This window comes from Poromitra crassiceps (assembly GCF_964638095.1).
Source record: "Poromitra crassiceps genome assembly, chromosome: 4".
NCBI lineage: Eukaryota > Metazoa > Chordata > Actinopteri > Beryciformes > Melamphaidae > Poromitra > Poromitra crassiceps.
The window spans coordinates 22,620,910-22,648,453 of record NC_139626.1 but is presented as its reverse complement, the minus strand read 5'-3'; the positions used below and the strand labels follow the sequence as shown (position 1 = coordinate 22,648,453).

At 45.3% G+C, this 27,544-nt stretch overlaps 2 protein-coding genes across 7 annotated transcripts in view; both read left to right on the top strand.

Moving 5' to 3' along the window:
• nrxn1a (neurexin 1a) overlaps nt 1-1,246 on the top strand; it is a gene marked incomplete at both ends in the record, with an annotated part of 86,449 nt that extends 85,203 nt beyond the window's left edge. For all 6 annotated transcript variants that reach the window (XM_083635119.1, XM_083635118.1, XM_083635117.1 and 3 more), the window contains 2 exons: nt 149-227; nt 945-1,246. In XM_083635119.1, the coding sequence (XP_083491245.1) occupies nt 149-227; nt 945-1,246 (381 nt within the window). The remainder of the gene's footprint in view (nt 1-148; nt 228-944) is intronic.
• A 12,248-nt stretch (nt 1,247-13,494) lies between these two features.
• Nucleotides 13,495-21,641, top strand: fshr (follicle stimulating hormone receptor; the record flags this gene model as incomplete). The annotated part of the gene is made up of 12 exons (XM_083635824.1): nt 13,495-13,550; nt 15,240-15,314; nt 15,404-15,478; nt 16,200-16,277; nt 16,897-16,974; nt 17,638-17,706; nt 17,809-17,883; nt 18,422-18,598; nt 19,081-19,292; nt 19,476-19,657; nt 19,908-20,099; nt 21,132-21,641. The coding sequence occupies 12 exons, from the start codon at nt 13,495-13,497 to the stop codon at nt 21,639-21,641; spliced, it is 1,779 nt and encodes a 592-aa protein (XP_083491950.1).
• Nucleotides 21,642-27,544: the final 5,903 nt, after the last annotated feature.

The window sequence follows — 27,544 nt, the reverse complement described above, 5'->3', positions numbered from 1 at the left end:
GTGTGTGTGTGTGTGTGTGTGTGTGTGTGTGTGTGTGTGTGTGTGTGTGTGTGTGTGTGTGTGTGTGTGTGTGTGTGTGTGTGTGTGTGTGTGTGTGTGTGTGTGTGTGTGTTTCATAATCCTAATTTCTCTCCTCCTTTCTCTCTAGTCGACGGACGACCTGCTGGTGGCATCAGCTGAGTGTCCCAGCGATGATGAGGACATCGACCCCTGTGACCCCAGCTCAGGTTAGACCCCCGCACCTATACACACACACACACACACACACACACACACACACACGCACACACTCTTCCTTAGGGCTCTTTCAATTTGTGTCCCCCCACACTCTGCAAAACACCAACCCCTCCACCCCCCGCTGTCATTTTTGCCTCTCTTTGCCTCACTACAATGAATTTTTCATTTGCACTCAGGCAGCCATGTTGTGTTCTCAGGCATTACCCAACACTCCCATCTCCTGTTCTCCATCTCTCTTCCCTCACTTTCACACCGCCTCCTTCCCTTCATCTCTCCCTGTCCTCATCTCTCCCCACCCTCACCTCATCTCAGTGCAGCCCACAGAATTGGGATGCAAATTATTTCACCATTAATCCAAAGTCATATATCAGTGTGCTGCAGCCCTCGCTGCCTGTGCACATCAGAGAATGTTAAATGTGTGTAATATAATTTGATATAATGCGGCCCTGCACTGTAGCCCTACCCGCAACAATGTGTAATATAAATTATTTGTATATTATGATAATAAGGAAATAGCTTTAGTGCTAACCGGCAGATTCCCCCTAGCTGCATGTAGCATTATGCAAAAAAGAAAAGAAAAAAGAAACATTGTATCGCCTTGCTCCAGCCCTCCACCCCACCACTCGACAACCCAAATGAATAATGTATGTGCTATAATTTAGCATCTCGTATCTCTAACCACCCCCCACCCCCCCTTGCCCTCCCAGCCCGCCCTCCCCCGCCGGCGGTGACGGTGTTCCCGGGCCCCTCCGAGGTGGTGCGGGAGAGCAGCAGCACCACGGGCATGGTGGTGGGCATCGTGGCGGCCGCCGCCCTCTGCATCCTCATCCTGCTCTACGCCATGTACAAGTACCGCAACCGCGACGAGGGCTCGTACCACGTCGACGAGAGCCGCAACTACATCAGCAACTCGGCCACGCAGCCCAACGGCAGTGCCAAGGACAAGCCACTGGGCATCGCCAAGATCTCCAAGAACAAGAAGAACAAGGACAAGGAGTACTACGTCTGAGGCGGGAGGGGCCAACATGCAGACATATACGCATACACCTTTATATATAACGGTATATGTACATACATAGATATACTCTTGAAAAAAATGCACACACTGACATAGACATGCTGACGTTAATGTTTACTCCAACTTGCACACATGCTGGCAAGCACAACACACATGTACACAATCAAACAAACACACACATACACAAGCATAAACACACTTTCAAGCACAAACATACACACACACGCACACACACACACACACACACAAACACACGCACAGACTGGCCCAAGGGCATGGACCCACGTTGTACAGTATTAACCAATGAGCAAAGTCTCTGTGAGAGGCTTGTTTTATGAACACATACACCAGTACAAATGATATAGAAAGTTAAGAACCAGTAAGGGCCCAGCCAGGAGATATGACCAGTCACTCCCCTGCCGCAGTAGGAACTCTCATGTTGGACTCTGAGAGGTCGGGGGAAGACTTAAAATGAAGCACACAGCAAGCTTGTGTTCAGTGTTAACGGGAGAGAGCGAGAGAGCACCAGAACAAAGACGATGAAAAAGCACCAAGATCAACACTAAGTGTCTCTTCCAAGCCTCTCGGCCTTCCTCTCCGTTAGCGGCCCGGGACTCCAGCCGAAGCACTGAGGATGCTGAGGAAAGAAGCACACCGGTCCAAGCGTAACCCCCAAGCCACGGGACGGGAAATCAGGGTGTAGCCATAGACACGCAGTGAATGACTATGGGGCAGGCTGGCACCGTTCAAATGAGTTGTGTGATGTTCTGCGAGTGTCACTCTGCGCCTCACGCCGCAGGGCCCATGTTGTTTTACCACGCCGTATAAATCACAAAGGCCCAATCAGCGGAAAACTGAGCGATCATTTCCTGGAGAGGAAACTTGAGACTTCAGATGCTACCTACAGACGCCAGTCATGCATGACTGTGGTGTCACACACACACACACACACACACACACACACACACACACACATGCACGCACACGCACACACACACACACACACACACAAATATGCAGACACACATACCTACAAGGCTAGATACCCACCATATCTTCATAACTGACATTGAAGATCTTGATTATACAAAAGGACGATGGTGAAAAAGACAACGACCATTATGAGTATTGTTATGGCGATGATAATGATGAATATGAAGAACATTTGGGCAGTATAGACTCTTTGGGGAGGGCGGGAGGGGGGGACTTATTGCACGTGAATTATCTTACTCCATGTGATTTATACCGAGTTGAAACTCCAGAGGTTCTGCCTCTACGCACCGCCATCATAAACGTACCACCTTGGCTTGAAGTATTCCTGTATACACACTGTATACACACTGTATACACACTTAGAATGGTTTTCAGTCCGTGGGATTTCAAAAATGATTGAACATGTAGACGGACTCTGGGTTTAAATCCTCATTGACAAAGTGTGACCATCTCGAGTGTGCTGCATGCCTGAGTCTCTGAGCCGTGCTGTGGAATGTCCCGCCGAGTCCAGAGGTGGTAGGTTATTGATGGGGGGTGCGGGTTGCAGCGTAACCCTGGTGCAGTGACTGGATGTGTGCTCCCGCCGCAGGCCACGCCCTGTTTTCTAGCCTGATGTCCTATAGACCATGCCCACTATACCTGCTCTAACCAACCACCTTTTATAGCAAAATCCAACTGACGAAAAGAATCAAAAACAGAACAAAGTAAATGTTACCATGTGTTGCTGATAGATAGAAAAGTCCAGTTCATGATGCCATTAGCTATATGAGGATTTCTGTTGCTTCAATTTTGTTGCCCCGCCCTTTTCTCTCTCTCTTTCGTTTCTCTTTGCGTCCTTTGTCTTCACGCCATTGGTTGATTGATCCGTCGATACCCATCACATGACCGATCCCAGACAGACTGAAAGGTTTGCAATGGGCTGTGTTGGGGTTTGTGAGTTTATGGACTTTTGTAGTATTTGAGCCCTCTACTCGCTGCTACGACCAAGCCTGCTCTACAAATTGAACCCACATGAAATATCTATAAATATTGTGCCATGGACCATCCAGATAGTCCAAGAAATGCCACCAACCAATCCCATGCATGCAAATCAGAACAGGGCAGGCAAGGATACAAATGGACTATGAAAGGAATCTCAAAGTGTAATAGCAAGATTAACCCTCGCTCACCCTATCCTTAACTGTGTCCCTCCTCTCTCTTTAGTTTCTCTGATCATCTGCCAAACAGTCCCTCCCCTGTGTCTATCTTTCTTCCTTTTCCCTCTATCTCTATTGTGTTGCTATTCGAAACAAAAGGAGGCGTCTGAACCAATGGGATTCTCCATCTAGGTGTTCATTAACCATGTTTATTTTCTATATGTACAATTTTTCTACAGTATTTACTTTTATTTTTATTGTTACAGTTCTTTGATGAACATAAAGTGGAAATTTATTATGAAAAATAGTTTTGAAGATCTAATGAGTAAATAAAATATTATCCAAGTGAAATGAGCCCAGAGTGCGTTCGTTTTTTTGTGTTTGTTTCTGCTCCCCTCTGCTGGTGGATGGCAGTACTGCGTCTGTAGCCATGAGAGCAGCATCAGTAGAAGTAGGACACAGAGCAGCAGTAAGTACACCTTCACTATGCTTATGAGTCAAAAGTATCCGCAGCCCTTGCCTTCTCTCCCCTGTCACCTCTTGCCTCATCAAAGTGAGCAAAGCAGCACCTTTTCTTCACAAGTCCCTCTCCGCTCTCTAACTGGGACATCAGACACACAATAATACCCTCTCGCCCGTACCGCTGGCACCCACACCGAGCGACGCTTTGAAGTATGACTAAGTGCAGCGAATGGAATAAGTCTCTGCAGGATTGCTGTTTGCTGGATGAAAAGATCCCAGAGACGAGTTGAAGCCGGCCTCCTCAGGTGAGGGGAGCCCCAAGGACCCGCTGTTTCAACAAACGCCTCCCTACAGTCTGTCTCACTATATATATATCTCTCTCTCTCTCTCTCACTCTATCTCTGCCTGTCTGCCCCATCGCTTCCTCGTCCTCTCATTTTCTTGTTCTTGCTTTTTATGTCTGTCTCCAGACCAGGCGGGGAGAATTTGTTTGCTGCACACAGTCTGTGCTCAACAGAAGACTTCTGTTTGGCTGTTGCCATCTGCCACTGCGCTGTCCTTGACCACAGCCAGCCAGCACAGACAGAGATACAGCTATAACAGCCCTGCTATATTTAGGAGAGAAATAAGAAACAACCACACCAGTGACTGGTGAGCAGCAACAACAGCAACAACAACAGCAGGTTACTGTATATGAGGACCAAGCTCAGTGATAGCAGTTCAAACTTTGTCTTTTTTTTCCAGTCATACCCACCCCGCACACAGCAGAGGACACAGACAGACAGACAGGTACCAAAAGAGCAACACACAGAATAATCTACAAGTTCCTATCATGTATCAACTCCTCCTCTGCCCTTCACCGCCTCTCCTTTGTCTCTGCACCTGCACTCCTCTGTCTGTCTGTCTGTCTGTCTGTCTGTCTCTCGCTGTCCTGTCTCTCGTCCTCGCCTTGAGGCTGTGGGAGAGTGTGTGCGGGTTCCATGTCAGGAGCTCAAGGCTGCCATTTTCTTCCTGTGTGCCAAGCAGTGCCAAGGAATAAATCACAACCACTTCCATTCCATTAGCAGCAAGTTCCCACAGCGCTGCACACCCACACAGACACACACACACACACACACACACACACACACACACCCACACACAGACAGACACACACACACACACACACACACACACACACACACACACACACACACACACACACACACACACACACACACACCCACACAGACACACACAGACACACACACACACACACACACACACACACACCCACCCAGACACACACACACACACACACACACACACACACACACACACACACACACAGACACACACACACACACACACACAGACAGACAGACACACACACACACACATACACAGACAGACAGACAGACAGACAGACAGACAGACAGACAGACACACACACACTCACACACACGCACGCACACACACACACACACACACACACACACACACACACACACACACACACAGACACACACACACACACACACACACACACACACAAAAATTAATATTTGCATAAAAAATTAGCAAAAAAAAACATTGTTTGTGTGTGTGTGTGTGTGCGTGCGTGCGTGTGTGTGTGTGTGTGTGTGCATGTGTGTGTGCGTGTGTGCATGTGTGTGCGCGCGTGCGTGCGCACATGTGTGCACATGTGTGCACATTGTCCTTGCATGTAATGAGAATATGATGTCTATGACATTGTAGCCATACTGTCTCAACACATACAGTATATGAATCAGCACAGATTGCTTTTCCCTTTTATTCCACCTCTAATTCACAGACCTCTTCCTCGTCAAGCTGTACCAATGATCTCCACTGCTAATAAGCAGCTAGCTGAGCCTGCTTTGGAAAAGGAGAATGTGGCTTTTAACTGTCTGTTGTGCTGTTATCGTATTAATACTTCATATATCTCATTAATAAGACATCATTGTCTAAACAAGGAGGCACTGCATTGGAATGGATTTCTGCTGTGGACGACAGGGCTTCTCTATTCGTGATGTCTCATCTCTCCTGTTTATGCATGAGGTGAGATGAATGTATTATTAATAATAGGCTTGAAAACACGTTTTGTTGGGCAGAAATGCTGTAATTTCTGCATCACAAACTGTCGTTTCTGCATCACAAACTAAACCCCCCCCCCCCCCCAAATTAAATGTTGATTTCCCCCCCCCACTTTTTTTTTTTTTTTTTTTTTTTTTTAATGCTATTACAGATACAGGCTTCATGAACAACATTCAGAGAGCCTAGCATTGATCTGCAGCTACTCATACATATATGTGAGACTGATTAAGTATGATGAATAGAAGTCCTTGAGTTTTAGGGTCTGGTGCTGAGGAGGTGCTTGTTCAGTCTCTTCTTGAAGGCATCAACACTGCTTGATGTAATGTCTCCAACAACCGCGGGGGGGAAGGCTGTTCCATGTTGCTATGGCAGAGTGGAGAAAGCTCCTGTCCAGGCATTTGGTGTTTGCCATGGGCAGTGACAGGGCATGGTTGGGTGGGAGCCTCCGGGTGGTTCGACCTGGGACATGAGCGGGGGGTAGCAGCGCTTTCAGGTCTGCTGGGCACTTGGTAGTGTGCATTTTGAAAATAACAGTTGTTGCAGCAACTGTTCTGCGATGGCTCAACTTGGTGATGGCAAAATCCTTATGGGCAGAGTCCTCATCCACACCTGTGATTTTAATTGCCTTTTTCTGGATATTATCCAGCTGCCTGAGAGTTGTTTGTGAGGCATTCATCCAGGCAAGGCAGGAGTACTCCATGATGCTCCTGACCTGGGTTTTGTAGATGTTGGCTCGGCCTCTAGGATCAAGCTTGTTGGCCAACCTCCGCATTGCTCTGAGACGTTGTCCAGCAACACATTTACAGATGTTAGAAAGATGGCTGGTCCACTGGAGTTTTCTGTCAAAGCGAAGTCCTAGGACATCCATCTGCTCACTGAGCCTGATTTTAGTACTGCCAAAGAAGAGCTCAGGACAAGATGGATACCTCTTTCTGGATAGAATCATTGCCTGACATTTGCTGGGCTCAAAGGTGACCTTCCAGGCATCAGCCCACTTTCTGATGTTGTCCAGGTCTTTATTTAGGCTGACTGCCACCTCAGGCGCATTTGATGGTGTTATGGGTGCGAAGATGGTGGAATCGTCCGCGTACAGAAACATGTTGTTCTGACAGTGTCCCACAAGATCATCTATGAAGATGGAGAATAATAATGGGCCGAGAATGGATCCCTGAGGTACTGATGCGTTGATGGGGCATGGTGATGAGGATTGACCAGAGAGCACAACTCTGATAGATCGTCCTTGAAGATAGTTCTGTAGCCATGTGTGTAGTTTACCAGTTATGCCCTTTGCCGTGAGCTTAGCACAAAGGCCATTGTGCCAGACCTGGTCGAAGGCACCCTTAATGTCTAGCGCAACGACAGCCACTTCGTTGCCTTTGTCAAGGATGTTGTTCCACGTCTGGGACAAAAATGTGAGGAGATCAGCTGTGCTGTGATTTGGTCTAAATCCAAATTGTTTACTAGAGATAAAACCATGGCGGAGGAGGTACCACTGTAGTTATTTGTGAACAGCAGATTCCATGACTTTGCTGATGATGGTGAGCAGGGATATGGGACGGTACTTTGATGGATCTGATTTTGAGTCTCTTTTATGGATTGGGATCACTCTGGCAGTTTTCCATTGTTCTGGGAACGTACCACGAGAGAGAAGGAGTTGGAAGAGACGGCTGATTGGAGATTCACCCAGAAACCTGGAGAGAAAAAGAAAACATTCTTTCAATACTGATAATCACTCAATATTCTGAAGCAATTCTCCATGCGATGTTACGATGTAAGTTGGTTGGACCCAGGAGCAGACACGGACACAGTTCTCAAAAAAGGAAGACAGTTTATTTTCACAATGATAATCTCCACTGGAGTGAATGGCAGGCTGACAGGCCACAGCAGAGACAATTCCCGAACTCCGCTCACAGCTGCGAAGAGGTCTGGTGCTGAGATCCGACCTGAACACAAGAAATAAAGTCAATTCAAAGATCCACAGGAAACGCACGAAAAAACACGAGAAGGAATTCAAGGCTCCACGTATAGCTACCACGGTAGAAGACTTAATAATCTGACGAAGAGTGGGTGCAGAGCCAGGGTCTTTATGCCGGTTACTGGTGATGAGTGGAGTGATTTCCAGCCGTGCTGCGAGGTCCAGGTACTCAGAGTAGATTGCTGCCAGCCGTGTCCGTGCAGAAACACACAGGGGAGGGGGAACACAGAGGAAGAGAGACACACCAAAACACACACCCCGCTGTCTCCTGACATGAGAACTAACATAACCATAAAAAAGAAAATCTACAGTATAGTGAAAGCTGTTCTATGTGCAGTTGGAATACTAAACTAGGACAAACCCTGTCTTGAAAACAATGTGAAAGTTGGAAATAAAGTTAACACATAAATTACTGTAGGCTAAAGTCACGTGACTCTTAAGAACAGTCTCATGTGCAATTCCCCATTCTGTTCTGCATTCTGCGTGTGTGGCTTCTTTTCGTGGCCTCTATTCTATTCTGGTTTAATGGTTGCTATTTATTTCCACTTCTGTGCTTGCTTTCTATATATTATTCTCTGCGTCTGTCGAAAGTGTTTTGGGACGCATCTGTGTGAAAAACACATTTTATTGGATCTGAAGGAGAAATTCCGAGGGGTCAAAGGGCAACGAACAACAAATTGGGAGTAGATTTTAGACTGTAGCCTGGAATTTGAAAGGTGAAACCAGAAAAGTGTGTTTATCATAGCGTCCTACCAAGGTCTATGTAATGTTGTAGTTATTCCTAGTCCAATCCGCCCCCCCTTAAGACTTACATGCATTCCCTGGACACATACCCTGAACAGTAGTTGCCTAAACCTCACCCCTAACCTTAACCTTAACCTTAACCTAAATCTAAACCGAACCCTAACCTTAACCACTGACCCCAAAATCAACTTTTTACCAACTGGGGACAAGGCTTTTGTCATCAATTGCTCCCGCCATCCCCAATCACCTGGTCTTAAGTCGAGTGTGTCCCCAATTTCGACTTAAGTAAACACACACACACACACACACACACACACACACACACACACACACACACACACACACACACACACAAACACACACCCCACAGAGACCTCCTATCTCACACACCCTCAAAGTTTTATACACGCCTCCACATCGCAGATAGAACCAAGACTCGTTCCTGCCTCTCTCTCTGTCTCTCTCTCTCTCTCTCTCTCTCTCTCTCTCTCTGTCTCTCTCTGTCTCTCTCTCTCTCTCTCTCTCTCTCTGTCTCTCTCTGTCTCTCTCTCTCTCTCTCGGAGTGAACAGTGAGCAGACAGATGGATGAAAGAACAGACATGCTCCTATGGAATGAGAAGGCAGTTCATACCGGAAGGCCTGCGTGCACACAGGGGTGAGAGGAGAGAAGAGAGTTAGGACAGAGAAAACCTGAAGAGAGAGTCCCTGCTCGCTGTTAATGGTGATGATGGCGGTGGTGGTGCTGATGATGGTGATGATGGCGGTGATGATGAAGATGGTGGAGGTAGACGCAGCAGTCGGGGGGCTTGGAGCAGTCGGGGGGCCTGAGGTGATGGTTGAGTCCAGAAGCTGTTTCCTGGGCAGCGGGGTCACCGAGATTCCCTCAAACATCCCCAGCAACATTACGTACCTGTGAGTACATTCCCTTTCAAAGACTAAACACACACACACACACACACACAAACACACACACACACACACACACACACACACACACACACACACACACACACACACACACACACACACACACACACACACACACACACACACACACACACACACATCAGATAATGGTCACTTTTCGGGATAATACTACTACCATGCTTACATTCATTTACTGGAGACTTACCCTAACCCAGAGGCCCCCCCCCAGAGGGCCATACTGAGATAAAGTAAGTGAAGGGCTACAAATTGGACAATTGAATTGAAACATGAAATACATGTACTGAATTATGTTCAACTACAGTGAATTTGGTAGACATGACAGATTGCTTTACAATAGGCTGTTTGTCAACCCAGAAGGCCTGGGTCCTTGTTTCACACAAAAAACATGAACTTTCTATTGCCTTTTTTGCACACCTGTTTCAATGTGGTGTGCTCTGAGGTTACAATTAAAAGATTTACTTTGATACACAACAATCCACTTAAATGCAATAGCAAGTTAGCATACATTTTGCCAATTGTCTGATGTGCACCACTGCAAACTGTAGTTCACTGATGAAACACATTGCATTATGTTATATTGACTCAAGAGAGACAATTATCAACTGGTAAATGGCCTGCATTTATATAGCACTTTATAATGACAAATAGTGTAGTAGCCGTACTGTACCGCACTGCAGCTATGAATGAATGAATGAATGAATTTTATTTTGCACATGCACACACACCCACAATTTACACAGTTTAAGATACATAAAAGATAACAAAAGACAACAAGTAGTCCAGACAGTGCAGGAAGAGGTAGGAAACCCGTATGAGCTTATTTGAGCCTCCACCTAAGAAACAAAAATAACGCACACGTAAGCTACTACCATCACGTATTGACTAATGTTCAATAGTATGTTTAATTAAGTATATGCTATTTGCACCTAACAGAATGTTATTATGTTTAATTATGTTTAAAGTATGTTCATGCCATTTGCACATATGTGCAGTGAATACGCCACTGTCTGTGGCGTGTCTTACTGCTTTATTGCTTGTTGCCTCTTGTTTTTTTTGTTTTTTTGGGGGGTTTTTTGCACTATGTTGTAACGCAGTCTACAGCACAAGAATTTCACACGTGATACTTGTACTACGGAGTGACAATAAAAATCTTTAATCTTTAATCTTGAATGAGTAGGTACATTCAGCCATTCACACAGACATTTACACACCGATGGTGGCAAGCTGCCATGCAGGGTGCTGGCACAGCCATCAGGAGCAATTTGGGGTTCAATAACTTGCCCAAGGACACTTTGACATGCTGACTGGAGGATATCTGGAGGTATACCTCCTGACCTATAGCTGCCGCCTAATAGATCAAATAGATCAGTTCCCAAACTGTTTTGGGTTCAGTACCCCCTTTCCCTGATTTCTGAATCCAAGTACCCCCTTTACCCGACTACAACATTTAGCTTACAAAACTGCAAGAGAAAACTATAGCATATGATGCAATGAATGAATGATAACCCACCTTTTGAAACACTATAACATGACAAAATAAGAAATGGAGTGAAAGTGTTGCAATTAGTGCCTCCTGAGCAGATTTATTTTAACGTTTCATTTATTTTCATGATTTATTGTTACATTTTTCCATTTTCCCTTTTCTCTCAGTACCCGCTGTAGTCCCTCCATGTACCCCTAGGGGTATGCATACCCCAGTTTGGGAACCACTGAAATAGATCAATAGCAGTAGGCTACATACTCATTTTAATCATTCGCCTGGAGATCATTCTGCCTTTTATTGTTGTTGTTGTTTTTGTTGTTGTTTTGTTTTCCTCTGAGGATGTTGTGGGCCTGATTGAGATGCTCCCTGGGCCCTGGGGCTGTATTTTGCGCCTGTCTGCCCTAACCCTAACCAGAAGCACTACTTGCCTAACCCTAACCCAAACATCAGCTCTTTCCAAATTGAGAACAATTCATGGACAATACGCAATTGGAAAAGCCGTTCCCAATTAACTGGTCTTAAGTCTGAAATGTGTCCATGTTTTTGCACTAACCCTGGCTCCTCTCCTCTTGGCTGAACGCTGTAGCAAACATGCCAACGTTGGTTTTATTTAGCATTCATTTATTATTTGGGGGAATGTATGCAGCGCACGTCTGCTCGTGATCAGTGGCTTCACATTCACAGTTACACACATGCGCACTTGGAGACTGCAATGGTTTGAGTTGCTATATGGGTGAAGTGATTACTATAAGTCCACTATGATCCGGTTTTTGTGGAGGATTGGGTCTCTGACCTCTGGAGGTGTTGGCTGAAGGTGGTGCTGTTGGGTTAGTTAAGTGTTGCATGGTGACACAGAGCGAGATCAGCCAGTAAACACTGACCCCTTGTTTTGGCAGTTGAAACATTGTGAAGGAATCTCAAGGCTAGGAGCACAGATGGCCTGGAGGAGAGAGAGAGGGAGGGAGGGAGAGAGACAGAGGGAGGGAGGGAGGGAGAGAGAGAGTGGGGGAGAGAGAGAGGGAGCGAGAGAGAGGGAGAGAGAGGGGGGAGGTGTAGAGAGAGGGGGAGAGAGAGGGAGAGAGGGGGGAGGTGTAGAGAGATGGAGAGACAGAGGGGAGAGAGGTGGAGAGAGAGGGAGAGAGATGGGGGGAGGGGGGGAGAGGGAGAGAGAGAGGGAGAGAGGGAGGGAGAGGAAGAGAGAGGGTCCATGTCAAGGTAAAATTCAGGATAGACTTGCACAAAAAGAACAAAAAACAGAACATACTGAACATATTTCACACACACACACACACACACACACACACACACACACACACACGCACGCACGCACGCACGCACGCACGCACACACACACACACACACACACACACACTACAGTGACAGACTGTGGCAAAAGCAGGGACTCTTACCAGGAAGTAGAGTATGGTGAAGGCAGTGATGTGTGTGTGCTCAGTTGCTCAAAGGTCAAGGCTCAGGGACAGCGGGGATGTGTACAAGTATGTAATGGACGGTCACCTCAGATGCCATCTGCAACACAACACCAGATGCTATAAGCTCTATGAGAACCTCATAGGAAGGGCTGGGTGATATTGACAAAATCAAATATCATAATATTTTAGACTGAATACCTCGATATTGATAATGTGACGATATGTGGATGAGCCTTGCATCCATATTTACAGAATAAGAAATAAAATACATTTTAATTTAAAATCAAACAAGTGCAAATACCTTGAAGGTGAAGCACGTGGTGCAGTGGTGTGGCCATTCAGCCTTATGGCACTATAGGCAATGTTTTGGGGGTACCTAAAAACACGGCTAATTCCTAATACCTTCCTATCCCTAGCTATTGTATTGTATGGTATTTTTGGCATAGGCTACAGATGTTGCTTTTGTTTGCATACTGCACATGCTACATTTTGGCCAAATCAGTACATACTGCTAGTATAGTAGGCGGTTCCAAATGCAACCATTGTTTCTGTGAATAGTGAGCTCCTCAGTGAGGGTTGATGTGATTGGCTGTTTCTCTGTGTCAACAGGAGAGTGAGGCAGACACAACTCAAAGTCATTCCCCACGATGCCCTAAGGAACCTGCAGCAACTGACAGAACTGTAAGTGTGTGGGAATGTGTGTGTGTGTGTGTGTGTGTGTGTGTGTGTGTGTGTGTGTGTGTGTGTGTGTGTGCGCACACACGCGCGCGCACGTGTTTGTGTGTGCGTTTACTCTGTGATAATGAACATGATGAGTGGAGGAGGTCAAAACACTGAAGATATGGATCACCCAAACAAGAGGGGAGGTGAGGAGAGGGGGGACAAATTGAGGAACAAATTAATTAATTCACCACACACACCTGCCCCCTTTTCTCTCCAACACCTCCTGTCTTAGTCACATACTACAGAACGACATGTTGACGAACATCGGTGCGTTTGCCTTCGCCAACCTCCCCAAGCTCAATGATGTGTGAGTACGCAACTTTCTGTGTGTGTGTGTGTGTGTGTGTGTGTGTGTGTGTGTTTAGTCTTTGAAAGGGAATGAGCTCTAAGCTCAGTGAAAGTGGATCACCCAAACAGTGTGGGAGTAGGCTTGGCTGGGCAGTGGGAGACGAGCGTTCCAAGAATAAATGTGCATGCAGAATCTAACAGCTGTATTTGATTTAAGCTGCACCACCATCCACTGACACTTCCTGCTAAACCATCCACTGACACTTCCTGGTGCACCACCATCCACTGACACTTCCTGCTGCACCACCGTCCACTGACACTTCCTGCTGCACCACCATCCACTGACACTTCCTGCTGAACCATCCACTGACACTTCCTGCTGCACCACCATCCACTGACACTTCCTGCTGAACCATCCACTGACACTTCCTGGTGCACCACCATCCACTGACACTTCCTGCTGAACCATCCACTGACACTTCCTGCTGCACCACCATCCACTGACACTTCCTGCTGAACCATCCACTGACACTTCCTGGTGCACCACCATCCACTGACACTTCCTGCTGAACCATCCACTGACACTTCCTGCTGCACCACCATCCACTGACACTTCCTGCTGAACCATCCACTGACACTTCCTGGTGCACCACCATCCACTGACACTTCCTGCTGAACCATCCACTGACACTTCCTGGTGCACCACCATCCACTGACACTTCCTGCTGAACCATCCACTGACACTTCCTGCTGCACCACCATCCACTGACACTTCCTGGTGCACCACCATCCACTGACACTTCCTGCTGCACTACCATCCACTGACACTTCCTGGTGCACCACCATCCACTGACACTTCCTGGTGCACCACCATCCACTGACACTTCCTGGTGCACCACCATCCACTGACACTTCCTGCTGCACCACCATCCACTGACCCTTCCTGGTGCACCACCATCCACTGACACTTCCTGCTGCACCACCATCCACTGACACTTCCTGCTGCACCACCATCCACTGACACTTCCTGGTGCACCACCATCCACTGACACTTCCTGCTGAACCATCCACTGACACTTCCTGCTGAACCATCCACTGACACTTCCTGCTGCACCACCATCCACTGACACTTCCTGGTGCACCACCATCCACTGACACTTCCTGCTGAACCATCCACTGACACTTCCTGCTGCACCACCATCCACTGACACTTCCTGCTGCACCATCCACTGACACTTCCTGCTGAACCATCCACTGACACTTCCTGCTGAACCATCCACTGACACTTCCTGCTGCACCACCATCCACTGACACTTCCTGCTGAACCATCCACTGACACTTCCTGGTGCACCATCCACTGACACTTCCTGCTGCACCACCATCCACTGACACTTCCTGCTGAACCATCCACTGACACTTCCTGCTGCACCACCATCCACTGACACTTCCTGCTGAACCATCCACTGACACTTCCTGCTGCACCACCATCCACTGACACTTCCTGCTGCACCACCATCCACTGACACTTCCTGCTGCACCATCCACTGACACTTCCTGCTGAACCATCCACTGACACTTCCTGCTGAACCATCCACTGACACTTCCTGCTGCACCACCATCCACTGACACTTCCTACTGCACCACCGTCCACTCACACTTCCTCTGCCATTACCCATTGATACTTACCGCCACATATCTCTCCTCTCAGTTTCATCTCAGAGAACCTGGTGTTGGAGAGCATCGGGGCTTTCGCCTTCTCCAACCTCACTGAGCTCACTGGAATGTAAGTACAGTCTGTAAAGGTAAACGTGGCACTGTGCTCTATTCCATTAACTATAACACGCCATTTATTTGAACTTGTGTTTCTCTCAGAGAAATAACCAAGGCAAAAAACCTCAGAGTCATCCATAAAGATGCATTCAGTGGCCTTGTGAACCTGAAGCACCTGTGAGTATCTGCAGTTGAGTATCTGCTGTTGTGCACAACAGTGCACAACAGCCAGCAAAAATGAATGTAATGTGCACTTTGTGATGTTTAAACTGAGTCTGGAGCCTAAATTAATGTAATCTGCACTTTTAAACTGAGTCTGGAGCCAAAATGGGTCACGGACGGCAGGCCTGGTTCTTCTGGGTCAACACTGCCAGGGACATTACTCTGCGTCCCCTGGAAGACGTGTTAAGTGTCACATTTGGCCCTTGGACTGGATAAAAAGGAGAGACTAGTTTTGCTCCAAATTGAGCTATCCTCCATTTCAAAGATGTGAATTTGAATTCTTGCAAAACAGCTGATAGCAAGAATAATAATAATAAACTGGCTCTGTGAATGATTAAAAAAAAACATTTTTCAAAAACAGTATAGGCTACGTAAGTAACTTCCCTCATGGACATAATGATAACATGCAGACTGGATCATATTTCAGAAATGTTGAATGCAGAGCATGTTTTTGCGATAAAAAAAGGATATAAGAGCGTTGGGATAAACATCTGTCACTTGTTAATCAATTGTCTGAGTCTATTTGCCCCTCTTAACCTTTATCTTGCTTAATATAATGAAGGCTTGTCAGACTTCATTATTGTGACTCAGTGTAGAGAGTGTGTGTTGTCATGATGTCATGATGAGGTCGTGATGTGAATATAGTCATGTTGAGTGGATATTCGGTGTATTACAGGACCATCTCCCAAACTGGACTGAGGACGTTTCCAGACTCCATTCGCAATATCCACTCTGCTGCCTCTGACTTCCTGATGTAGGTGCACACACGCGCGCGCCCCCACACACACACACACACACACACACACCCACACACACACACACACACACACACACACACACACACACACACACACACACACACACACACACTCTCTCTCACACACACACACACACACACACACACACACACACACACACACACACACACACACACACACACACACACACACACACACACACACACACACACTTGTACATGCCCTCATTGTCACACGCACAGTCATACATGCCCAAAAATAGACACACGACCTGTGGTTGTCACAACCACACAGACGACATCACAGTTAAACCCTACGCACTGTGTATAATATAATATCAGGATTTCTTTTTATAATAATAATAATATAATATGAGGAATGCAGTCCGTGTTTGGATTGTCTCAGGGTTTCCAAATCCCTCGTTAACCCGTCTCCTCCCTTTCCTCTACACTTCCACTGCACAGTCGAAAGGCATCATAGCTGGATTCCCCTGTCGGCCATTATAACAGAAAGATTTGGCACACTCTGTATATAGTATATCATACTGTTACTGTGTTCAGCATTTTCACAGCGTGTAGTTTGTCATGTGTGTGTTCTGCTGTATGTACTGCTTAGTGACCTGCAGGACAACCGCATAGAGAGAGTCCCTGCCAATGCCTTCCGAGGCCTCTGCACTCAAACTATCAGCCACATGTAAGAGATTCATTATTATTTTAGAAGTGCACGCAGCACACCTCTCTGACAGCTCCGACTGGCTTTAGGTGTGATGAATGTCCCCTCCAGAAGTCCCTGTCCTCCTTCCTGCTTTCTATCATCTCACATCTAAATTATCTCCATCTCTGATGTTTGTGTCTCTGATGTTGGTGTGTGTGTGTGTGTGTGTGTGTGTGTGTGTGTGGGTGTGAGTGTGAGTGTGAGTGTGCGTGTGCGTGTGCGTGTGCGTGTGTGTGTGTGTGTGTGTGTGTGCCTCCTGTGTTTCTCTTCCTGCCGAAAACCACATCATGAATCAGGCTCACTCAATCACAGCTATATGTATTTATTTTATGTATTTACCTTTTGTATGTACATGTGGGGGGAAATACTGCAGTTGCTACTGCTTCTACTAACAATAATATTACTGGCAATAATTTATTAGAATGAATTAAATTACATGATTACTAATGATTAAACAATCATAAAAAAAAATGCAAGAATGAAACTCTATGCAGCCATAGTCTTTGTCATTAAGTATCAGAGGCTACTGTAACTTGGAGCAAATTAAATTGATCCTGGATTGTGCAAATGCAACTTTGCAGTGTGCTGTGTTTAAAGTTAGAGCCACATGACTTGTGACTTGGCTTTTCTTCCCAATGACAGACGGCTGAGAAGTAATGGCATCAAGGAGGTGGCTAGTGATGCCTTCAATGGCACCAAGATGCACACATTGTGAGTCTCAGGCACAGACTCACAGTTACCCACTTCAGGCTAAAACAATACAGTCAGCTGACATGTCCTCTAATTGTTTCTTTCTTCCCCTCCCTCTCTCAGGGTCTTGACAGGCAACAAGCAGCTTACTCATATCAGTCCTGATGCCTTCAGGGGCTCCAGTGGGCTGAAAGTGCTGTAAGTGAGATGACCGGCCGTAGCTCATGCCCACATGACTCACCGTTCTCATCATCAACTGTTATCAAATTCTCAGCATAGGAGAAAACCAAACAGTGGCCTGTGTGGGAAGGCTCATTAAAATACAAAGTGACATGTTTATGTTAAAAATAGACTCAGAAGTGAGAATTTTCAAATTTAACAAATAAATATTTCCCCCTCATAAAAATGGTGCATGGTATTATTTTGTAATTGTGGTAATTTGATAAATCTGTCGGTTTGTGGGGGAGTTGATGTTGATGGAGTTGTGGGGCTCTTTTGGTTGTCTATTTCAAACAAACCACTGTTGCAACTTAGATGCATCACTTCTTATTATTAACAATTTTTTATTAATGATTGTCTTTCCTGGTAAGAACAGTACGGTACAGCCTTCATGAATGGGGTGTATAGGTTGAATCACTACTGTATAATATCAGTAGTATAACGTACATTTGTTCATGAAAATGGATTATGAGAGTTTCCATTCCTGGTTGACTCAGCCCCTGGTTGTCTTCTGTAGAGATGTCTCTCACACAGCACTGAGCTCCCTGCCAGATTCCATCCTGGGTGGACTGGAGTATCTCATTGCAGAGTCTGCCGACGATCTGAAACATCTCCCTCCTGCATCACGATTCACGAAGCTCCAACGGGCCAACCTCACCTACTCCTCACACTGCTGTGCTTTTATCAAGATGAGGTAGTCTTCCTACCAAAACACTGCACGCATGAGGTATATGATGCTAGGGACGGGATCATACAATTCAATACACAATATGGGCTTCATTCTGGTGATTCCTTTCTGATAGTGTCCATACTAGCCACTACTATTCATTTGCTATCATTTTTCAACATATTTTGCTAAAAGCCGATGATCATAAAATTATCAAGTATCAGAATCAGAAAATCAGAATCAGAAAAACTTTATTGATCCCCGAGGGGAAATTGGGACATGATACAGTTGCTCGTACTCAGGCATGGAAAAGTATCAACATAAGCATCAACCATTATAAGAGACATAGGACTGTTCCATACAATGACATAGAATAAAATAGAAGTTACATAGCCTATGTACAGTATCAAGTGAATGTCTTACCATGATGTGCACAAATGTAGCCTATGTGTGCATGTCTATGCATAATGCATGTTGCATGTTGCATGCATGGTGTGTCTGTGCATCAGGACCAGATGGCACGACTGGTGCAACGACCCCGACCTTCAGTCAGAGCCCGACCTCTACAAGTCCTACTGCTCTAACTTCACCTGCAGCCCCACCCCCGACGCCTTCAACCCCTGTGAGGACATCATGGGCCGCGTCTACCTGCGGGTCCTCATCTGGATCATCTCGATCCTCGCACTGCTTGGGAACGTGGCGGTGCTTCTGGTCTTGTTAGGTATTGAAGGGCAAATCAACTCTAAAGCAGAATTCACGTGATGCTAATCCTCGTTTTTGAGTCTTTTTAAGCTGTGGGCTGTTTTCTTGATTCCTCCTGCTTGCACATGTCAGATGGTGCGGTGCAGCTTTATACTTGTGTGAGCCACTATTCTGCCCCCCCCCCCCCTCCCTGTGTTGACAGGTAGTCCGACCAAGCTGACAGTTCCTCGTTTCCTCATGTGCCACCTGGCGTTCGCCGACCTCTGCATGGGCATCTACCTGGTAGCCATAGCAATCGAAGACGTGCTGACTCGGGGTCAGTACTACAACCATGCCATCGACTGGCAGACAGGCCCGGGCTGCAAAACTGCTGGCTTCTTCACGGTGTGTGTGTGTGTGTGTGTGTGTGTGTGTGTGTGTGTGTGTGTGTGTGTGTGTGTGTGCGTGTGCACGTGCACGTGCGTGTGCGTGCGACGCGTGCGTGTGTGCGTGTGTCTGATTGCATGTGTCCTTGCATGTCTTTGAGATTGTTTTGAGAGGGAAGTAATATTCCCAGACTTTATTGCATATGGATTACCAATAAGAGCATTCACATACTGAATGTTTATTTGACACATATCTGTGTGATTTTCAGGTGTTTGCCAGTGAGCTGTCAGTGTTTACCTTAACTGCCATCACCCTGGAGCGCTGGCACACCATCACACACGCTCTGCGCCTCGACCGTAAGCTCCGCCTACGACACGCCTGTGCCATCATGGCGGCAGGCTGGGTCTTCTCCTTCCTGGCTGCTTCGCTGCCCATAATGGAGGTCAGCAGCTACAGGAAGGTAGATGTTCCATATAATTCACCCTCTCAGTCCTTTGCTCTCTCTCTGGATGCCAAAGCTCCCACCTGTAGCCATTTTGTGGCCCTTTTTGTAAACATTCAGGTTAATTCAAATGGGGATGCAAAATGGAAAATGCTAAATATTTTGAGTGACCAAAATATGAAATATGTTGTAGTGCCTATAGACCAAATCACCGTGACGTCACCATGTAAACAAATTTACTTCCGGGTACCACTTGGGGAAGGCGGCAGGTTTAAATGTGCGTGTTGTCAAATAAATGCTGTCAAACCCTCTTGTTGTTTTCGGCCGACTACTTTCAATTTAAATGGTTAAACCGTTGGTAAACATGCTTGTCCGACGTATCTAGCCTTTCTTCTGTGTTTGTTTTATGTAGTGTTAGCTAGCTAATAACGTTTGTTTGTCTGTCAAACTCACAGTTTTTTTGCAGACTCGTTAACGTTACAGACAGAGCTACTGACGCCACGTTAATTTAATTTAGCTTCAAGTCTACTCTGGTCTGGTCCAACAGGTAAATTAGCTAGTCTGGTCTCCACTAACGTTAGTGAAAGTGTTGTTATGAATGATATTAAACAACAACACAACACGGACAAACCATTTTTGTCTTCTTTGATTGTTTTTGTCTTCAACACGTCAGTTTGTGCCGTCCACCGCCATTATAATGTGTGGACCCAGGGGTAACCGGAAGTAAATGTAAACATCCCCGCTGATTTCGTCTATAAAGAAAGTGCATTTCCAGTGTCCAAAATATATATAGAATGAATGCCATTCACCTATACTAATATATTTGTTTGGCCAATTATTTTGAAAAATACTTAGGCTATATATTCTGAAGTATATCTGAAATGTATTTTCTCCATATAGAAGGGCAACCTGTGTTAAAGTGCATTTAGTGGTAGCCATTTTAGAGGTTCCCTTCGCCTGGAATCAGCACAATAACATAGTAATTAATATAGCAAGTCATCAATGGTGTGTCAAATGTGTTTAAATGTGTTGTGTTTGCATGCCCTGCAGGTGAGTATCTGCCTGCCCATGGACGTGGAGTCTCACAAGTCTCAGGTCTACCTGGTGTCTCTCCTCCTCCTCAACGTGCTGGCCTTCATCTGCGTGTGTGGCTGTTACCTCAGCATCTACCTGAGCGTCCGCAACCCCTCGTCGCCCTCGGCCCGCGCCGACATGCACGTGGCCCAGCGCATGGCCGTGCTCATCTTCACCGACTTCCTCTGCATGGCTCCCATCTCCTTCTTCGCCATCTCGGCCGCCCTCAAGCTGCCCCTCATCACCGTCTCCAACGCCAAGCTCCTGCTGGTGCTCTTCTACCCCATCAACTCCTGCTCCAACCCCTTCCTGTACGCCTTCTTCACGCGTACCTTCCGCCGGGACTTCTTTCTCTTCATGGCGCGCTTCGGCCTGTTTAAGACCCAGGCGCAGTTTTACCGCAACGAGAGTTCCTCCTGCCAGCACCCGGCATGGACCGCCCCTAAGAGCAGCAATCCTTGGCTAGTATCAGCCACTAACCTCTGACTAACTAACCATGTACTGTAGCAGTCTGATTACATACAGCCTACTCAACCCATTCTCACTCCGAGCGCGTAGCATATTGACGCTTTGTCCCGTCCCTTGTGCGTCGCTTGTTACTAACATGGTACCCTTGAGCGATCCATGAAACGACTTGGGCTTTCCGACTAAACTCGCTTATGGCAACTGCTCCCCCATTAGTCAACTGCTCCCCCATTAGGGTCTGGGGGGAGGAGCTAACCTCTCCCAGCCCTAACCCTAAACCTAACCTCTCCCACCCCCCACGCCTAAACCTAACCTCCCCAGACCCTAACCCTAAACCTAACCTCTCCCACCCCCCATGCCTAAACCTAACCTCCCCCAGACCCTAACCCTAAACCTAACCTCTCCCACCCCCCATGCCTAAACCTAACCTCCCCCAGACCCTAACCCTAAACCTAACCTCTCCCACCCCCCACGCCTAAACCTAACCTCCCCCCAGACCCGGAGCAGTTGACTAATGGGGGAGCAGTCGCCATAAGCGTCAAAGATGACTTCCATGGGTTTACATTGAGTTTAGTCGGAAAGCCCAAGTCGTTTCATGAGTCGCTCAAGGGTACCATGTTAGTAACAAGCGACGCACAAGGGACGGGACAAAGCGTCAATATGCTACGTGCTCGGAATGAGAACGTGTTGGCCTACTACAGAACTACAGATAGAGAATCATGCACCAGACCTAAGTCAAATAGCTGTCACTTTTTGTTTGTAGTCATATTAATGAGTCATGTTAATAAGAAACACACCACTGGACCTGCTGATTAATAAACACATCTGCTGTAGCTCTCCATACCTCTTAAATAATTTCTTACATGAGTGGAATGTAACAATTATGTTTTTTTCTTAAGAAAATAGTATCAAGTGTCACTTTTTTTTATATCATTATGTATACCAGATGTTTCTGTTGGGTGTTTGTTTTTTTACATGTCACTTTTGTACATGTAGAAAAATGACTCCCTGGACTTCAACTCCCACAACCCATCACTTCCTCACCTCCAAGCATTTTCTCCCCCGAGCACACCTGCTAGCAATCGGACTAAGAGGCACTGATTAGGCCTCAGCTCAGTGTTGCCTTTGACTGCTGAGCTGTTTGTTGCTGGTGTGTTTGTTCCCTGGGTGATTGCTCTTCCTTCAGATGCATTATTGAATTAAGTTGGGTTTTGTTATAGTTATTGCTGTTTAGTTAGTATTAATACAATGTTTATATCCTTTATGTATGATTGTTTGTGTTGCTCCATGATTGATTGATTGATTGACTGACTGATTCTATGATTTTATGCTATCCATGTCTATGTTTACTGTATATTATTGCTTTTTTTTTTTTTTTTTTACTGTACTTTGCATTTAACAGGTGCTTGTAATAACATCTAGGGGACGGGTATTGCAAACTAGCCACGGCTACAAATGCTGTGGTACATTTTTATTTGTTCTGACCAAACACAGTACAAGAAACATACATACAATATATCTTGTTAACAGGTTACAGGTTTGGCCAGAAAGGAGCAGAAAAAGTTATTATACCTGCCCCTTTCTCAAAAAATTTGTAAAAAAACAAACATAGATGGTCTGCCTATTTTGACAAGCAGTCATTTGAAATAGACGCTACATCATGGCCTCGGAGAAACAAAATTCTAATTAATAATTAGCAATCTTGTGACTGACACAATCATGTCACATGAGAACAAACAAAATAAGAAAATCATCCAGATACTTCATATTGGTTAATTATTCTTTTCCTATAAATCTTTTTAAACTGGAGAATACCCCTACAACTCTTTAAATCATTCGGTAGAGAGATGTACACAGCATATCAGATGTTGACAAATGTTATGTATCTGTCCCTACATAAATAAATGAAATTAATGAGTAAACCTTTGTCCGTGTATGCTTGTTTTCTAGCTATTCAATCATCTGATACCCACATTCATCTGTTTCATTTGTATCTGGAAAGGATAAACACCCTTGAACACATCTCCCTCTGCTCCTCATACTTTGACCACTATTTCCACTTGTCACGGATTGAAGAGTAACCAATCCGTTTTTACAACAGCAAAAAAAGAGGGGACATAAAAGGTAGACAAGATGGACATAGTGGACTGACAAACTGACTATTAGCGTTGCACTGATGTGACGGCATAAGAACAAACCGGGGGCAGAGGTTACAGTTTGGCATGTGGATCAGGGAGTGTGGCAGAATGAGCAATACTGTCTGTATCATTATGTTAATAATACATGATATGATCATGTAATATCATCACTGGCATCATTATAACAAAGCAGAACAAGCATTTTGCAAAAGATTAATGGGTGCGGATGTGTGAGTGTTCTATTGTCTTAACTGGTGTGTCTATATGCTGTGGTGTGCGTTATCCAGAGTAGAGTGCAGTGAGGATTGGCTCCCATGCTTTCAGGAACTGATGCCTTTTAGTTTTTCCATAGTTAGGCTACTGTATGTGTTCTGTGAAGAGGTCGATCCAGACTGAGAGATCTCCTGTTTTCCTGCTTTTCCAGTTGAGGAGAATCGTCTTCTTTGTGACAGTGAGAGTGATGAGTATTGTTTGTATGTTGTGGTTGGGGAGTGAGTGTGGTTGATGATAATTCGCCTAACAGTCAGTGATTCTCCCAGAATTATTGAACATGTGGGCATTGCCAGAATGCATGGATGTAGTCGTCTAGGGTGTTAGGGGGGGTCATAGTGTGCAGTTATCTGTTTCTGATAGGCCCATTTGTTCTGTGGTTGATTTTGTACTGTATGAGTGGGAGGTTGGGTTTATTGGTCATTGAAAATGTGTCCAGGAGTCGTTGCTTAGTGATATGGATAGGTTATTTTCCCATTTAGCAGTTGGGAGAGATGTTGTCTGGTCAGTGTGGAGAAATTTGTACAGTTTGGAGATGGATTTGTTAGATGTTGCGGGTTTTATTATTTCTTCTGCTAGATGGTTGAATATTATCCTGCTTGAGGTTGATCTTATGTGTTATGACTGATTGGAGTTGTAGATACTGTCGAAAGGATTTGTGATCCATTCTCTACTGATGAATGAGTTCTTGGGATAAATGTTGAGTTTTGGATTATGTGTTGAAGCTGTGTAGTAGTTCTCTTTGCAAGTGGTGAAATTCAGTGTTCCTGAAGGAAATACGAGTTGTTCCATATTGATGTTACAAGGTCTGTGTGTCAAGTGCATGATTTTGTGAGCTGTCCACTTTGCTTTATCAGTCCTTCAGTGCGTCCGACAGGTTCAAGGACGACATGACCCTGCCCACCCCCGACTCTGTGTCAGGGTGGGTGGGCGTGGGAGGGGAGATTACACAGCTGCTCTCACCACTCATAACAGGAGGATTGATATGGCAGCTAGATAACACACACGCACGCACGCACGCGCGCGCGCGCACGCACGCACACACACACACACACACACACACACACACACACACACACACACACACACACACACACACACACACACACACACACACACACACACACACACACACACACACACACACAGGGATTTCAAGGCTGCAGGTGCAAGACAGCCAGCATCTGTGAGTCAACCTCATTGATATGGACGGAAACACTTCCTCTTACATCAACAGTGAATGTGGGTGTACTTATGCTCTTTAGCCACCAGAGGACACTACTGGTGCAGGGTTTATTGTGATCACCACATTTGTCTAAATTCAGCTGTGAAATGAAATACCAGTAGAATGACAGACCCTCACTCTACTTTACTGGCACAATAAGCATGCATGTTACAGCAGACCACCACAGCAGTGCAGTTAAATTATTTTAGTCAAGCATGAAAAATAAACACTTCAGACATTTCTTGGCAGCATGGAGGCAGCACTAGCCTACATTTTGTTACAATAATTACAATACAATGTAATATTCTGTGGGGAGAGGCAAGTGCACAAATGTTTTGCATATTATTGTAGGCGGTGTGATTGTTTCTCAACATGTCTTCATGAATGTGTATTTATTCCTGGGCTTTGTAACAAGACATGGGTATCAACAGGGCCGGTTCCAGAACAAGATGACTAGGGGTGCATCCTAGATAGGAAGGGGTGCAGATGCCTGGCCAAAGGCCGGCCCCCCGAAAAATTTTACATGTTATTTTACTAAAAATAATGCATTTGACCATCATTTCAAGTAGAATGATACCACCCAAGCAAGAATATTTCAAGTGTTTCAAGTGCTTTACTGAAATATTTGGACCATATAATGATAATACAATTATCTCAACCTTAAAAGGTTACATATAGGTGCCAAAAAGCCATAAAATCACATCAAAGAACAAAGAAAAACAACAACTATAATTCAAGTTTAAACAGTAAGTGTGCAGCTGTAGCATTTTTTTTTTTTTTTTTTTTTTTTTTTACTTTTCAACTGAGCATGCAGACAATTAAAATAAGGGTGCAATGCATGCTTTTGCACCCCCGTAGAACCGGGCCTGGGTATCAAACCCAATTCCATCGTGCAAAACAAGGGCAAATTCGGCCCAGGACCATGTGCATATATACAGAATACACGACAATGACAGGTTAGCAAAAAAAGAAGACACGTTATCAAACTGTCAGAGTAATCAAGAGAAGTAAAGACAAATCTTACACTGTTTCAAGCCATTAACGGCCTTCAAGGCTAACATTGCATGGGGAGCTCTGTACCACTGCATCTCATGCCATAGGACCTGCTTCACCAATGGCGTAACAAAGGTTGATTTAGAGAGCAACTGGCTACTAATTTTCACTCAATCAATTGATGACATCATCACTGATGACTTCACTGATGACAGCATCACTGATGACATCACTGATGACATCCTATCCCTTATCCATTCCAGACTGACTGACTGAATAAATGAATGCATAACTCACCCCAAAAAGCCTTCTCTTGACCACACACTGCGCACTTGGTAAAAAATGGGTTGAAGACAACAAGATTAAATCCATATGGTGCTCTAGGCAGAAAAGGAATGTTATTTGTGAAGCATGGCTCTCTTGAAGTCAGTTTACAATGATGCAGTCCTGGTAGCTCAACATTAGGGTCTCTGGAAACCATCCTGCCCTTGCCAACTTGCCTGTCAACTCTGGGCCATTTTCACACAGAAAGTCCATAAGCTTTATTTTTACATTTGGAAAGACACTGTAGTGTACACTGGTTATTGATCTTGGTCTTGACTTGAACTTGGCTATAGGCCTGCTCTTTGAATTGACTTTGGTTCAAGCTGGTCTTGCCTCCAGACAGAACATTGCAGAACAATGTGACAGAACAATGAAACTCCAGACAGAACCCTATGTGGAACCAATGACTTTCAAACAGAAGATGATGGAGCAAACAGAACAACTGACCACCAGACGAAACACAAATGATGTCCAATCATCCTTGACTTCCAGAATTCTAATAAGAACTCTGGATAGATCTGTGTTGCCTATTGATCTGTGTTGCCTATCATTGGGAGAGAATAAGATATAAAGGAATGTCCACACTAAATGTTTTAATGCAACACACAGAAACAAGCAAGTTATGCTCTTGACTGAACTCTCAATTTATTCCTAAATTTAATTTATTTGAAGTATTTTGACAAGTCTGCACCATAGTGTCCTCTAAAGGTTTCAAGATGTTTGTCACTCCGGTTGTACAAGTACACTTGTGTGAAATTCTTAGGCCGGGAGACTCCATATACCTAAGCAAAAAAAAAGAAAAAAGTAATAAATATGAAACATATAGCATAAAAGAAACAGAAACAAGGTGCTGCAATGAAATGAAAGGTGCCAGATGTCATATTTTTATGCATCAGGCTCTTCAGTCAATATTACAATCAGTCAGTCATATAATTGCATGCCAAACTGGTATGAATTAAGGTGTGTGTGTGTGT